The sequence below is a fragment of the Frankliniella occidentalis genome, unplaced genomic scaffold, assembly GCF_000697945.3.
Source record: "Frankliniella occidentalis isolate FOCC.00 unplaced genomic scaffold, Focc_3.1 Scaffold184, whole genome shotgun sequence".
In the NCBI taxonomy this organism is placed as follows: domain Eukaryota; kingdom Metazoa; phylum Arthropoda; class Insecta; order Thysanoptera; family Thripidae; genus Frankliniella; species Frankliniella occidentalis.
Genome location: NW_026267310.1, coordinates 449,809 through 461,335, shown reverse-complemented (window position 1 = coordinate 461,335; position 11,527 = coordinate 449,809). Strand labels below are relative to the sequence as shown.

At 37.5% G+C, this 11,527-nt stretch overlaps 3 protein-coding genes across 6 annotated transcripts in view; 1 reads left to right on the top strand and 2 right to left on the bottom strand.

The window, feature by feature from the left end:
* Nucleotides 1-186: 186 nt before the first annotated feature.
* LOC113203719 (DNA topoisomerase 2-binding protein 1) lies at nt 187-6,759 on the bottom strand. Of its 2 annotated transcripts, XM_052272018.1 has the most exons (21): nt 6,575-6,759; nt 6,109-6,492; nt 5,847-5,982; nt 5,584-5,691; nt 5,296-5,497; nt 4,992-5,210; nt 4,619-4,890; nt 4,386-4,549; nt 4,179-4,311; nt 3,821-4,091; nt 3,100-3,734; nt 2,609-2,854; nt 2,425-2,484; nt 2,271-2,336; nt 2,051-2,181; nt 1,680-1,804; nt 1,488-1,561; nt 1,232-1,411; nt 925-1,128; nt 628-854; nt 187-535 (listed from the first exon to the last, which is right to left on the bottom strand). In XM_052272018.1, the coding sequence occupies exons 2-21, from the start codon at nt 6,363-6,365 to the stop codon at nt 334-336; spliced, it is 3,912 nt and encodes a 1,303-aa protein (XP_052127978.1). In that variant the 5' UTR covers nt 6,366-6,492; nt 6,575-6,759; the 3' UTR covers nt 187-333. The 2 variants fall into 2 exon arrangements, with proteins under 2 accessions (XP_052127978.1, XP_026274319.1); XM_026418534.2 differs by having other exon boundaries at nt 5,847-5,979; nt 6,109-6,759.
* Nucleotides 6,760-6,899: 140 nt separating this feature from the next.
* LOC113203721 (chromobox protein homolog 3) lies at nt 6,900-10,621 on the top strand. Of its 2 annotated transcripts, none has more exons than XM_026418535.2 (5): nt 6,900-7,229; nt 7,429-7,728; nt 7,824-7,979; nt 8,069-8,172; nt 8,785-9,965. In XM_026418535.2, the coding sequence occupies exons 1-5, from the start codon at nt 7,017-7,019 to the stop codon at nt 8,993-8,995; spliced, it is 984 nt and encodes a 327-aa protein (XP_026274320.1). In that variant the 5' UTR covers nt 6,900-7,016; the 3' UTR covers nt 8,996-9,965. The 2 variants fall into 2 exon arrangements, with proteins under 2 accessions (XP_026274320.1, XP_026274321.1); XM_026418536.2 differs by lacking the exon at nt 8,785-9,965 and adding an exon at nt 10,201-10,621 and having other exon boundaries at nt 6,901-7,229.
* A 168-nt stretch (nt 10,622-10,789) lies between these two features.
* The window catches only part of LOC113203722 (endocuticle structural glycoprotein SgAbd-2-like), an 11,810-nt gene continuing 11,072 nt past the window's right edge, over nt 10,790-11,527 (bottom strand). The window contains exons 2-3 of one of the 2 annotated variants that reach the window (XM_026418537.2): nt 11,414-11,523; nt 10,790-11,203 (exon numbers count right to left, since the gene is read on the bottom strand). In XM_026418537.2, the coding sequence (XP_026274322.1) occupies nt 10,945-11,203; nt 11,414-11,523 (369 nt within the window). In that variant the 3' untranslated portion in view covers nt 10,790-10,944. The remainder of the gene's footprint in view (nt 11,204-11,413; nt 11,524-11,527) is intronic. The other variant, XM_052272020.1, reaches the window with a different exon arrangement.

The following is an 11,527-nucleotide window of genomic DNA, read 5'->3' as shown; positions in this document are numbered from 1 at the left end:
ATAAAAAAAGTGTTGTTATACAATGATAGTATTCACATAACATTTGTAAAACAAAATAATTTAAAAATTAGTATATATTACCAGAGGCATTGCCCCTGGTGGGAGGGCAGTTTGCTCAGGAGTTTTCATGCAGGCAGGTTGCTTCAGTGAAGACTAAAATGTAAACAGGGATTAATTAAGAAAACATCAAATTCATCAGTCTTTATTCAAAAAATTTTTTAAATAAAAATTGTTACAAAATAAAATTGATTAAAAATATCACATAAGGGTTAAAATTGATATTTAGTACAGACAATACAAAACTCAAGTCACATCTAAAACTCAATACAAAAGTTACTGATCTGATAAATATTTCTTCCTCAACATCTTATACTCGTCATAAGCCCTTGCTTCAGGAGTTGGGATAGGATCTTGCGTGAGGTGCTCATACAGGTATGTTGGAGGTACACAAGGAATACCTTGCCTAGCAAATGTATCAAGACACCCCTTGTGGGTAGACAAAGTAACAATGCAGAGAGAAGGGATCTTCTGAGACCTAAAATGTTACATAAATTATAGCACAATCAGCAAAATTATAATTTGAACATAACAAATAATTTAAGTCTGCAAATGTTATTATGTACTCACTTTTCAGGTAGAACTTTACCACCCCCTGCAGCAACCAACCTTGAAAAAGGAAGAGCTTTTTCTGAAAATATCTTACAAACAAAATCACTAAATGCACCACGACCTCCATTTTCAGATATGGTGGTTCTCCACCGATAAACAGCTTTCGCCATGGATTCTTCAACAGTGTTAGGTTTCAACCGACTTAAAAGGTTGTTTTTTGGGTTACCCCATTCAAAGTCTTCTTCCTGTCAACCAAGAATTCAGTTAATTTCAGGTAAAGAATTTATAAACAACCAGGAATAAAAGCTTAACTACCGGAAGGAATTCCCCATGTTTATCACTCTCAAACAAGAAGGACATGTGTAAAACCCATTTCCCAGCAGCAATAAAAGCCAATAACTTTTCACTGCGCTGTGGGGCCTTTTCAAGTAGAAGATGAGTTGCCTCTGGATTGTATGATTGGGAATCAATGAGGACTCCTCCAAGTTTTTGTATGGTGGATATATGGGGTTCTTTGGTCTGTAAAATATAATATTGATGAAAGTATAATTTAGAAAATATACTGGAGAGTTCTAGATGCTTAACAAATAATGCAAGAGTTCATCAACAAGAATTTACGTACTTCAACAGCAGACATGCAAAACTTGTACACCTTTCCAGAACTTGCTCTTTTAGAATCAGTTTTGGGGATCTCATGGTGTAACTTCTTCGGTTCAGGAGCATTTTCAGCATTTTCAGAGCTCTTTCTTTTGGCTGGCAGTTCATTTCCTTTCTCGTCTTGATTAGGAGTCACACTTTCTTCCTAAAAGTCCAAAACTTAAGTTGAGTAATAAGCGTTGCTAGATATTTCAAAATTTGTGCCAGTTCAAAGAACTTACCGAGACAGATCTCTTAAGGTTAACCGGGTCCTCCCACTGAATAGCATATGGTTGAGAACCATCTTTGAGGGGATCTAAAAATATTAATTGCCAAATGAAAACTGGGGAACACTTTTTTTTATTTAAAATGGTGTAAATAGCTTCAGATTAGTAGTAATGAGTCTATAATTTATTTATTTTGATATCACTCACCATATATCACAGATTTATGTGGATTCCCAGCAACTCTCAAATGATTCAAACTAGCTGACTTCGAGGAAGAGCAATCCTCACCTGTTTCTGGTGTTGCAATAAGTCTTTTAAGCTTATCTAATTGGCTAGGAGAAGAGGAGAGATAGAAGTTAAAATGAAAAGTGAACATGCCAGTGGCAATATTTGAAAAATTGTTTCCAAGAGAATAATTGTTCCATACATATTAGAGGAGAGAAAACCCTGAGAATATGGCATTATTTCCTCTATACAAGACATACATCTTACATAGGGGAGTTCTGGAGGTTTTGTTCTTTTAGTATGAAAAGGACAAGTACCCTCTTATTAATTCATTCATTAAAGGTGAAATTTACCATTCAACTGGAGAGGCAGAATCAGAGTTGATTTTAAATAATTTTCGAGAAGCATTTGAGTTTCCACTATAAGTAGGTGTACTACATGAAATGGGTTTGATGGGACTTGATTGTTTTTCTTCAGCTTGTGCCTGCAACAAGATAGATAGATGGATATTCACTGAACATGATTAATTAATTTGAGTGATTGCTAATAGATAAGTGAGTAAAAAGAACTGACCATCATGGCTGTTGCAGACTCAGGAAAATCTTCTAATTCCTTATCTTGCACAGGAACTTCATGTAACTAAAACCAGGAATAAGAAAACAGTATGGACTGTTAGTTAAACATTTTAGAATACATTCAATATTAATAAATTTAGGTACAGCATTACCATCTCAGGAGTAGTCACAGTGTGAGCTCGTAAAACTCTCTTTCTTAATTCATGTAGAGGCTGTGACATACAAAATTAACAATCAGTACAACAACAGCATCAAATAACATTGTCATAAAGTGTTCAGTGATGTTTTAGAATCCTTTGTTATACATCAGAACATATTGAAGAATTCAAAATTTACCGTAGAATCTCTCCTTGAAGGAGAAGCAGGCAACTGACCAGGTAATTTGTCCAACCACTTCTGAATGCGTTTGCTTTCACCAGGCGTTGGATTGTCAGAAATACCAATTAGCACAGGTGGTGTTTTAACAGCATGAGGGTTAGGGGATGGAACATAATTGAGAATTTTATCAACCTGATTCATCAATTCTGGTGGGAGGGCAGTTTGCTCAGGAGTTTTCATGCAGGCAGGTTGCTTCAGTGAAGACTAAAATGTAAACAGGGATTAATTAAGATACAATAACATACAACTTATTAACACAATTAGAAGGTAAATTAAAATTTCTTTCAATATATGAGTTATGATTTTGAAAACTGGGTATGATTTTATTAAAGACACACTTATGATTCAAATTTTCCCCGAAAATTCAGTGAGGTGTTGTGTCAGTATAATACCTCGATCAATTAGAGACAACTCATAGATGGATAGAAATATTAATTTGAACTACTGACCTGACGTTTGTTGATTACTGAAGAGCTATTTATAAAACTGGTAGTTGTATTGTTCATAGCATCAAGTGGCTTGATAACCTGCTTAGGATCCACTAGATGACCCGTTTCAGGTACATGTGAACCGGTAGATGCACAACTAAGAAGCCACGAATGATATACAGCAGGACGGAACCATTTTATGGCAGCATCAAACTTGGCACTTTTCACATCACTTTTACAGATGAGGTGTGATGATGCTTTTGCATCAGTTTTAGTTTTTTTTGCAAAGACTTCTTGACATGTAGCACCAAGAGCTGAAGCTAGTTCTAAAATGAATTGGCGTTCTCTTCCAGAAAAACCACTGAGACCAATAACACAGCTCTCAAGTGGTTTCTTTGTTACGTCCAAAACAACTGGTTGGTGGTAATACTCCACTGACACAATAGATTGATGTTCACAGCAGGCCTCCAGCCAGAGTATAGTTATTATTTCAGTAGCTGTCTGTCTGAGTGTAAACCCTGTCAAGGGTACAACTGCATAATCAGGTACTCCTTTAAACGACTTGGGAACAACTTCCCCACCATGTTTTTTAATCAAATCTTTCTCAGCATAAGAGGCTGATTCATCAGGGAGTCCAACAATCACAAACTTTAAACCTAAATAAGAAGGAAAATTAGGTACAACTTGCTTAAATCTTCATTCGCACACACAATCCATAATAAAAAGGAAGGCATTTACTTACCAGTAAAAAACATATCATTTTCCTCTTGACTCACCACATCACTATTATTTGCATTTTTAGAGATATTGACTGGCTGTAGAATTTGCTTTTTTGCAGATGGAACAGGTGGTGGCGGCATACAGACAGCAGAGGAGTCAGCTGAAATATATTTTGCCAGAAGTTGATCACCTTTGTTTGGAGATGCGGTTGTCTTAGTCTCACTTTTAATGTCAGAATGATTTGGCTTTGGCAGTGGCTTTTGTGGAGAAAAATTTTGAAGAAGTGCCATTCCCTGTGTATAAAAGAAGGATGTCAGCATCATAACTTTAAGAATCTATGGTACACAAACTAAATAAAGATGAGTCATAAATAAACAAACCTTTTTACTTAATGGGGAAGGAGCTTCAGAAACATTCACGTTTTCGCTTGGCAAACAAATGAATGGCTCTTCCAAAACCGGTTTCTTTTCAGCCACACTCTGAATTAGCCACTTGATATTGACTACATGAGGTCTGCAGATAATTAACACTCATGACTAAATAACATTCTTAGAAGCTAAACAATACATGTACTGAACTAAACTTACTTCTGAGGTAATCCTTTTAAAGTTCGCAAAAATGGCTTTTCTAAGTTCCCAACTAGCACATGTGATACCCTTTCAGATAAATCAGTGAAACGAGCTGCACCACTACATTTTAAAATCTTCCTCAGGCTCTCCGTTTCATCAGGATTCCATCCCAGTAAATAGACCTAGAAATTAATTATACGTAGGTATACTTGAAGCTAGAGCAAAATGTGAAAGTAAAGTTGAGAACTTACCCGACAACCATCTAAGAATAAACCTGCTTTCTTCGCATGGCTTAGATTTAATTCACTGAGGAGATGCTTCAATTCCCCAGGGTTAGAACAAGGTAGGATTTTTGACTTCACTGGAGTTTTTACAGAAGCTGGAGGGGGCATTTTAACAGGAGTTTTGGCTTTTGAAATGGGACAATAACTAGCTACACTACTTATGGATGAATTCATCAATGTTTCGTCAATGTGTGTTCGATGATCAAGCTGGATGCTGCTCACATTGGCAGAAAAATTAACTGAAACAATAAAATAAAAAATAAAAAAAGTGTTGTTATACAATGATAGTATTCACATAACATTTGTAAAACAAAATAATTTAAAAATTAGTATATATTACCAGAGGCATTGCCCATAGTTGGAGATGAGGCAGCCCTGCCACCTTTAACTTCATATGATTTGGTTGGTAAGTTATGACCATTCTGTACACTATCATAAATCCATTTGGGTTCAACACATGGAATATTCCATTGTTGTGCATATTTGTACTTCTCCCCTTTGGGATGTTTTACAACTAAAACATCAATTTTCTGACTGAAAGATGGGTCAAAGTTCCCTCCTGAATTGATGAAAAAATTAGTATTTCAAAATTAACAAAGTAAATATATTTAAGTTAAAAGGAACAGAAAATAAGAAACCATTACCATTCTGTGCAACAAGATTCCTTAAGCGATCTAACTCTTTAATTATAAAACCTGTTGCACAAACATTCAAATTTAAAAAAGGAGGACACTTAAAATCGTTGAAAATTTCATCAGTTGCTAGAATGTATTCTTTCAAGCTCCGTTTCCATACAGCATTCACCCATTCATGAGTCCTCACTGGGATACCCAACTCCAATGCTTTCTATTACATGTAAGAAAATTTGACAAAATTGAGATATCATCAAAATTCTACTTAAAAAATCAATACTATGAATACTTATGATGTACCTCATATTTGGTTGATGCGACAGAAGATACCACAACATGAGTGGTAGTTTCATTGAAGCCTTTTGCATAGGTACCAGACATAAGTTCAACCTTTTCTTTAATTTCTTTCTGAAAAATGAGGATTATTTTGAAAACATTACTGTTTCACTTAAAATATAGGAACTAAAATGTCAGGTGCGGCGGAGTAGGCGATCATATGTTGTTGAGACCAACTCTTTGGGTCTCGCCGCACTCAACATGTTAGGAACAAGAGTTACACATACTTTAACTTCCAAGCCCCCTCCACTTGAAGTAATGACAAGGTCTTTCATGGCAGCAGTAAACGTTGGGTGAGGTACGAGAGGCATGTGTTCCTCTCGAATCAAACAATGATTGAGGCATCTAGGACCAGTGATACTGCTAGACAAACAGAAAGAAAAAGGGAATGCTCTAAAAACTTATAAAATAAAATATAAAAACATAATACACATATCCTTAAGAGAAAGAATAGGTGCTACATGAAATTTGCTTTCAAAAGGCACTTACACACACTTAAATCTTTTTAGGTATTCAAATGCCTTTCCTGAAAATTCTTGTAGAACAAAAACGCTTTTCTTGGTGGGCTTTAATTCTAAGCAGGACTCTTCCGTCTTCCAGCTGGGATTCAGTGTATTATCTTCACAACTTCGAAATGCATCTTGCATATTTTTATCGCAGTCACTGTGATTTTTTAAATTTTGAGGAATGACAAAAATTAAGTCAACATCATCCTCTTCTGCTTGTGAAAGCAAGATTGATGCCATGATTTTTTTTTATTGTTGTTGTGTTAAAGCTCAAACAACCAGTCAATGAAGTACGGCAGAGGTTAAGTACCACAAAATATTCTAAAGAATTGTTCAAGTACAAAATAAGTCTGTCCCGCCCGCGTCCCTATACCAACAGAAGAAATCAGATCACGGCTTGTCCACTCGACCATAGACTCGACCCCGAAAATCTGTTTTACCTATCTTACAAATTAAAATGTTGATGGTGTACTTGTAATACGTTTTAGATGATACAATGATGTGACTGTTAGAGAAAGAAATCTTCCATAACTTTCAGTGTCTACCGACTTAGGTTGGTAGAGTTGTGACAGTTTTAAGTGTCAAGTCAAGTAAGTATCTAGAATCTAGAACCAACATTTATTTAAAATTTCCGTGCTCTCTGATTTTTTGTATAATCTGTTGGCGATTCTAAAATAGTTCAACTGCTTCATATAACCTACGTCTCATAGTTTTAATACTAATAAATCGAACTTGATAGGCTGGTTGACGGACACCGGACACCCCTCCTCTTTCTCCACTCACTGACCTCGGTAGTCGCGGCGATTCGGCTTTCTGTGCTGTTGTGTGTTTTGTTTGGTGGTGTTTTGGTGATATTGACCATTAGTATTTTTTTGAATCACTGGCTTGACGATGCGGCGAGTTACTAAAGCGAAGGCATCCGATATGGGTTGTGGTACTGGTAAAAAAGCTTCCAGGTCTCTCAAGGCTGGCAAGAAAGGTTCTGAAGCCGAAGATGACGCCGAGGGTGGTGTATCACCGAACCCTTCGACGTCACTCAATGAAAATGGCAGTCCAAATGTCCCGAAGAATGAGGACTCTGATGATGAAGCCGAAACTTTCGAGGTTAGTGCTAATGCTGTTAACGACCCCGGCCCCGGCCTCACATATTTTCAGTTTTATTAGTTTCCATGTCGTGATCTTTAGCATGCAGCTCCCACATTCAAAAACACATCTACTCCCCTCCTCTCCCCCCTTTTCCCTTCCTCAAAAACAAAAAAACAAAAAACAGGTTGTCATATCTTTTTTTTCCTAAATATTGCAGGTTGAGATGATACTAGGATCACGTGTACGACATGGAAAGCAACAGTTCAAAATCCGCTGGAAGGGATATGGACCAGCAGATGATACATGGGAAGATGAAGAAAATGTGGACTCCCCCGAACTTATTGCCGCCTACCTTAGAGGGTCGCCTGACGAGGATAAAGTTAAGAAGTCTCCGAAAAAGAATCTTAAAATTCCACCTCGGCAAAAAGGAAAAAAACGAAGCAACACATCAGAGCTCAAAGAGAAACCAGCCAAGAAACCAAAACCAGAGAACGACGATGAAAATGCTGAGTGGGAAGTATGTAAACTTACATACTGAATTAAAATGATTGTGCCTTTATTTTTCTGCAATTATTTCCTTTGTTAACTTTGCATTAAATGTTTTAATTTCAGGTGAGCAAAATAGTTGATTATGTAGAACTTAAGGATGGAACCCGTCAGTTTCTTGTGCGATGGAAAGGATTTACCTCTAAGGAAAACACATGGGAGCCAGAAGCAAATTTGAACTGTGCAGACCTTATTGAAAAATTTTTAGCATTGAAACACCAGGTAAATGTGTTAGGGTTTATTTCATATTTATTTAATGATTCAGTGTTCCTGTTTTAAACTCATTCTCAATTTTAATTTTGTTTGAGCAGCAAGATGAAACCACCCGAGAAACGCGAGAAGTTCGTAAGCAAGTGTTCAAGTATAACCCTGAATTGACTAAACGTAGTAGTCAGCGATCATCAACCAAAAGAAGGTATGTATGCTGTTTAATTGACACCTTGAGCCCAGGTGGCTAGGCAACCTGGAAGTCAGGGAAAGGTTTAACTAAATGATGAAAGTATTGCACTTTATTTTTACTCTGGAGTTTCTGGTGATTTATTAGAGATTTGTGGGGCCGGATTCAGTAGAATCTAGATAGATGGTGCCTGCAAGAAAGCAGTAGAAAAATAACGTGGACTCAGGGACTAGGGCAAGTCGCCTGTAAGAGGAGTTGGGAGAACTGAGCGTGATTGAAGTGGGTGTGCTGTACCCGCTATAACTGACGCTGTGCTAACTATTGAGGTTCTACTGTGGTTTCACTGAAACGGTCACAAAATTTTCTGATGAAAGTCCTGAAAGTTTGCAACAAATTGCATCTTTATCCTAATGGTCTTTGTTTGGTAGCAAATATTTTGTGGGAAGCTTGGTTTCTTTTCTAGTCACTTATATTAAATTGAATTTGGAGCTTATTGATTTATTGCTAGGCTTTAGCTGTTTGGTGCTTTACCCCTTATCATACAGATCGGCAGGAAGTGAACTACAAGCTCCTGCGGTGATGCATTTTGCTTAAAGGTTTTCAGAACAGTTTTACCCCTGTGCATTTCAGTGGTGGTGATAGCAGTGTGGATGGCCCGGGTAACATCACTTCACACAGCTATTTTCAGCGTGGAGATTCATCCTTACAACGTTCACCAATTAATTTGTCAAATAGGCCTACTCTCTCATCATGGCGCAAATCACGAGGCTCTTACACATTTAGTTCCAAAGAAAACAGTCCATGGTACTCAAATTTGTCATCAAATTGTGTTGTCATGTAGCTGGGGTAATGCTCAGAGAGTGAGCAATTTTAGAGCCCTTCCAATGAAACTTGTTACAGAATACTCTCAGATACTTGGAGATTTAATCAAAATCTGAATGAATTGGTGCAATACCTTGAACCATTGTTTAGTATTTACCCTGTATTATTGCTATTACCTTTTTTTTATTTTTGGTATTATTATTTTTATCTGCATCATTTTCATCGTCATTATCATTTTTAATGTATTTGTTCTCATGAGTTAAAATGATCTCGCCCTCCTAACTTTTATTTAAGCGTTAGATTCCTGATAAAGTATAGGATTTTTTGAAACCAGTGTCAATCTTGCTTTTGTGATTCAAAAGTCATAACTCGTTATAACTGCATGATTTTTAAATTTGATTTTACAAATGTAATGCTCTCTATACCATAATTTCTGTGTCTTGTGTTTATCTTGTGTAATTACAATTCCGTAATTACAATGCTGCCGTTATTATTAGGGTGTAGTTATTTTTTTTTTTTTTAATGACTTATGAGTTTTATTTCGTGTGTGTTGCTATTATTAGTAACATCTATTTATGCTGTATGTTTCTGAAGAGTTTTCATTACAATAGGGTGGTGTAGTTTTCATCAGAATTGCACCAAATACCCAGAGCACAGCACAGACCTATTCCTTAGGAACTTGCAATAAATTTTAGAAAACCCTCATCCTAAGTTTTGTTGCTTAGTTATTTTTGTTTTTGTTTTTTAGTTTGCCCTAATTTTATCTCACTGTACTTGTACTCATGTTTTAAGGTCTTGAAATTAAAAACCAAAATACTAATCACTTAGTTTTTAAAGTGTAGGAAGTGCATTGGTTTTACTTTTCTTTGGCCAATCACAATCATCCATTTGTATGAAATGGGAGTAAAGGAAAACTATCTTTTGACTATCTGTAAATTTTTAGATTTTAGATCTATATTTGTGCAATCAAATAAATCTTCTAAATTATATTTCTTGCTACTTTATTGAACTGAACCATTTTTCCTCTCCTTTCAGTACATTAAATTTGTCACCTAGTCTATCTTAGGGAGAAGTTCCTAACAAGTTGTGCCCTGATGTTTTTTAACTCACCCTTTCCTTCAACCTTTTCTAGTAGAACTTTTGAACTCTAAAATAAAGAAAGTACTTAAGTTCATATTGACTTAGTTTAACAAACGCTTTATATTTCTTTTTCTTTGTCCACAGGGTCAGTTACCATGATTTGGAGTAAGGAGCTACACGGAGCGTGTTCCTATTATGATGAAGCCCTCACTATTTTTTTTGTTTGTGTTCATTTCTTTTAAAGTTAAAAAGTCTCCAAGTATTTTCCCAAAGGTATCTATTCATAATTACCTTCATTCTTTAAAATGGAGACTGATCTCTCTTTATTTCATTGGAATTATTTTATTTTTTGTTTCATTCTTTGTAATCATATTTTATTGTTATATTGGCACTGTCTTAAGTAGTAATAAGTGACTTGAATGGAGTACATCCTATAGATAACACTGTTGTATTCCCCAATTTTAAAATTTATCTATAATTTTTAATAATTACCTAAGTTGTGCAGATATGCAAAGCTGCAACATTTGTTCTGTGACAGTAAAACTAAGTAAAGTGTTTATGAATACTCCAATGTGTAAATGATCTTGAACCCAAACCCATATGTGAAATTAGCAGAATTTAGACAGCATACTTCTCAAGATCCCTTTTAGCTTTGTGTGAGTAGAGGATGTGTGGCACTCTTTCAAGCACTCTCACTGAAGAGATCAAAGGCGCAGATACTCCAAAGCAGCAGTTGTCTATGTATATATATTTATTTTTATTTTTTTGCTTTCACGTATGTACACTAGGTAGGTGGACTCACAGAGCCCGAAAACAGGAAGGCCATATTCAATAGAATAGAATGTCTATGGGGGAAGGGCTTATTGTCTAAGGCGCGAGTCGAGCCGTTCACTTCCTCCGCTGAGGACCATTGCGGGCGTTGAACTCCAGGGAGCGCAGGATGGCCTCGGGGATTGGGGGAGGCGTGGGCAGGATGGCTCCCTGGGGCTGGTAGCCGTTCTCGTCGGCAATGTAGGAGATCTGGACCGGGGTGCCGTCGTCAGCCGTGTAGGCGTACTGGCCCTGCACGGATTGGATGGGGCCGTCGCGGCCGGCGGGCTTCTGGTCGCCGATGGCCTGGGCCTGGATGCCATTACCCGTCTCGTACCTGGAAGCGAAAAAGACCGCGCGTTTAGGCCCGTCTTCGCGGCCCGGCGTCATGCGGCCTTGACAGACGGCTCCCAAGGCCGGATCCGGTCGGACCGTCTCCGGCAGTGCCGGTCAAGGACGCCGCACTGCCGCTCCTCCCGGGTCCACCCAAAACCGAGTCGAGAGAACAAGAAAATATTGCCGTCTCGTTTTCGTCGTGGCTACTTACAAGTACTGGAATTTGCCGTCGGGTTGAATTTGGGACTCGAGCCTCAGGATGGGGATGGGCTGCTGGGGTAGCTGGGCGTAGGCCACTGCCACCAGCATGGTTGCAACGACCTGC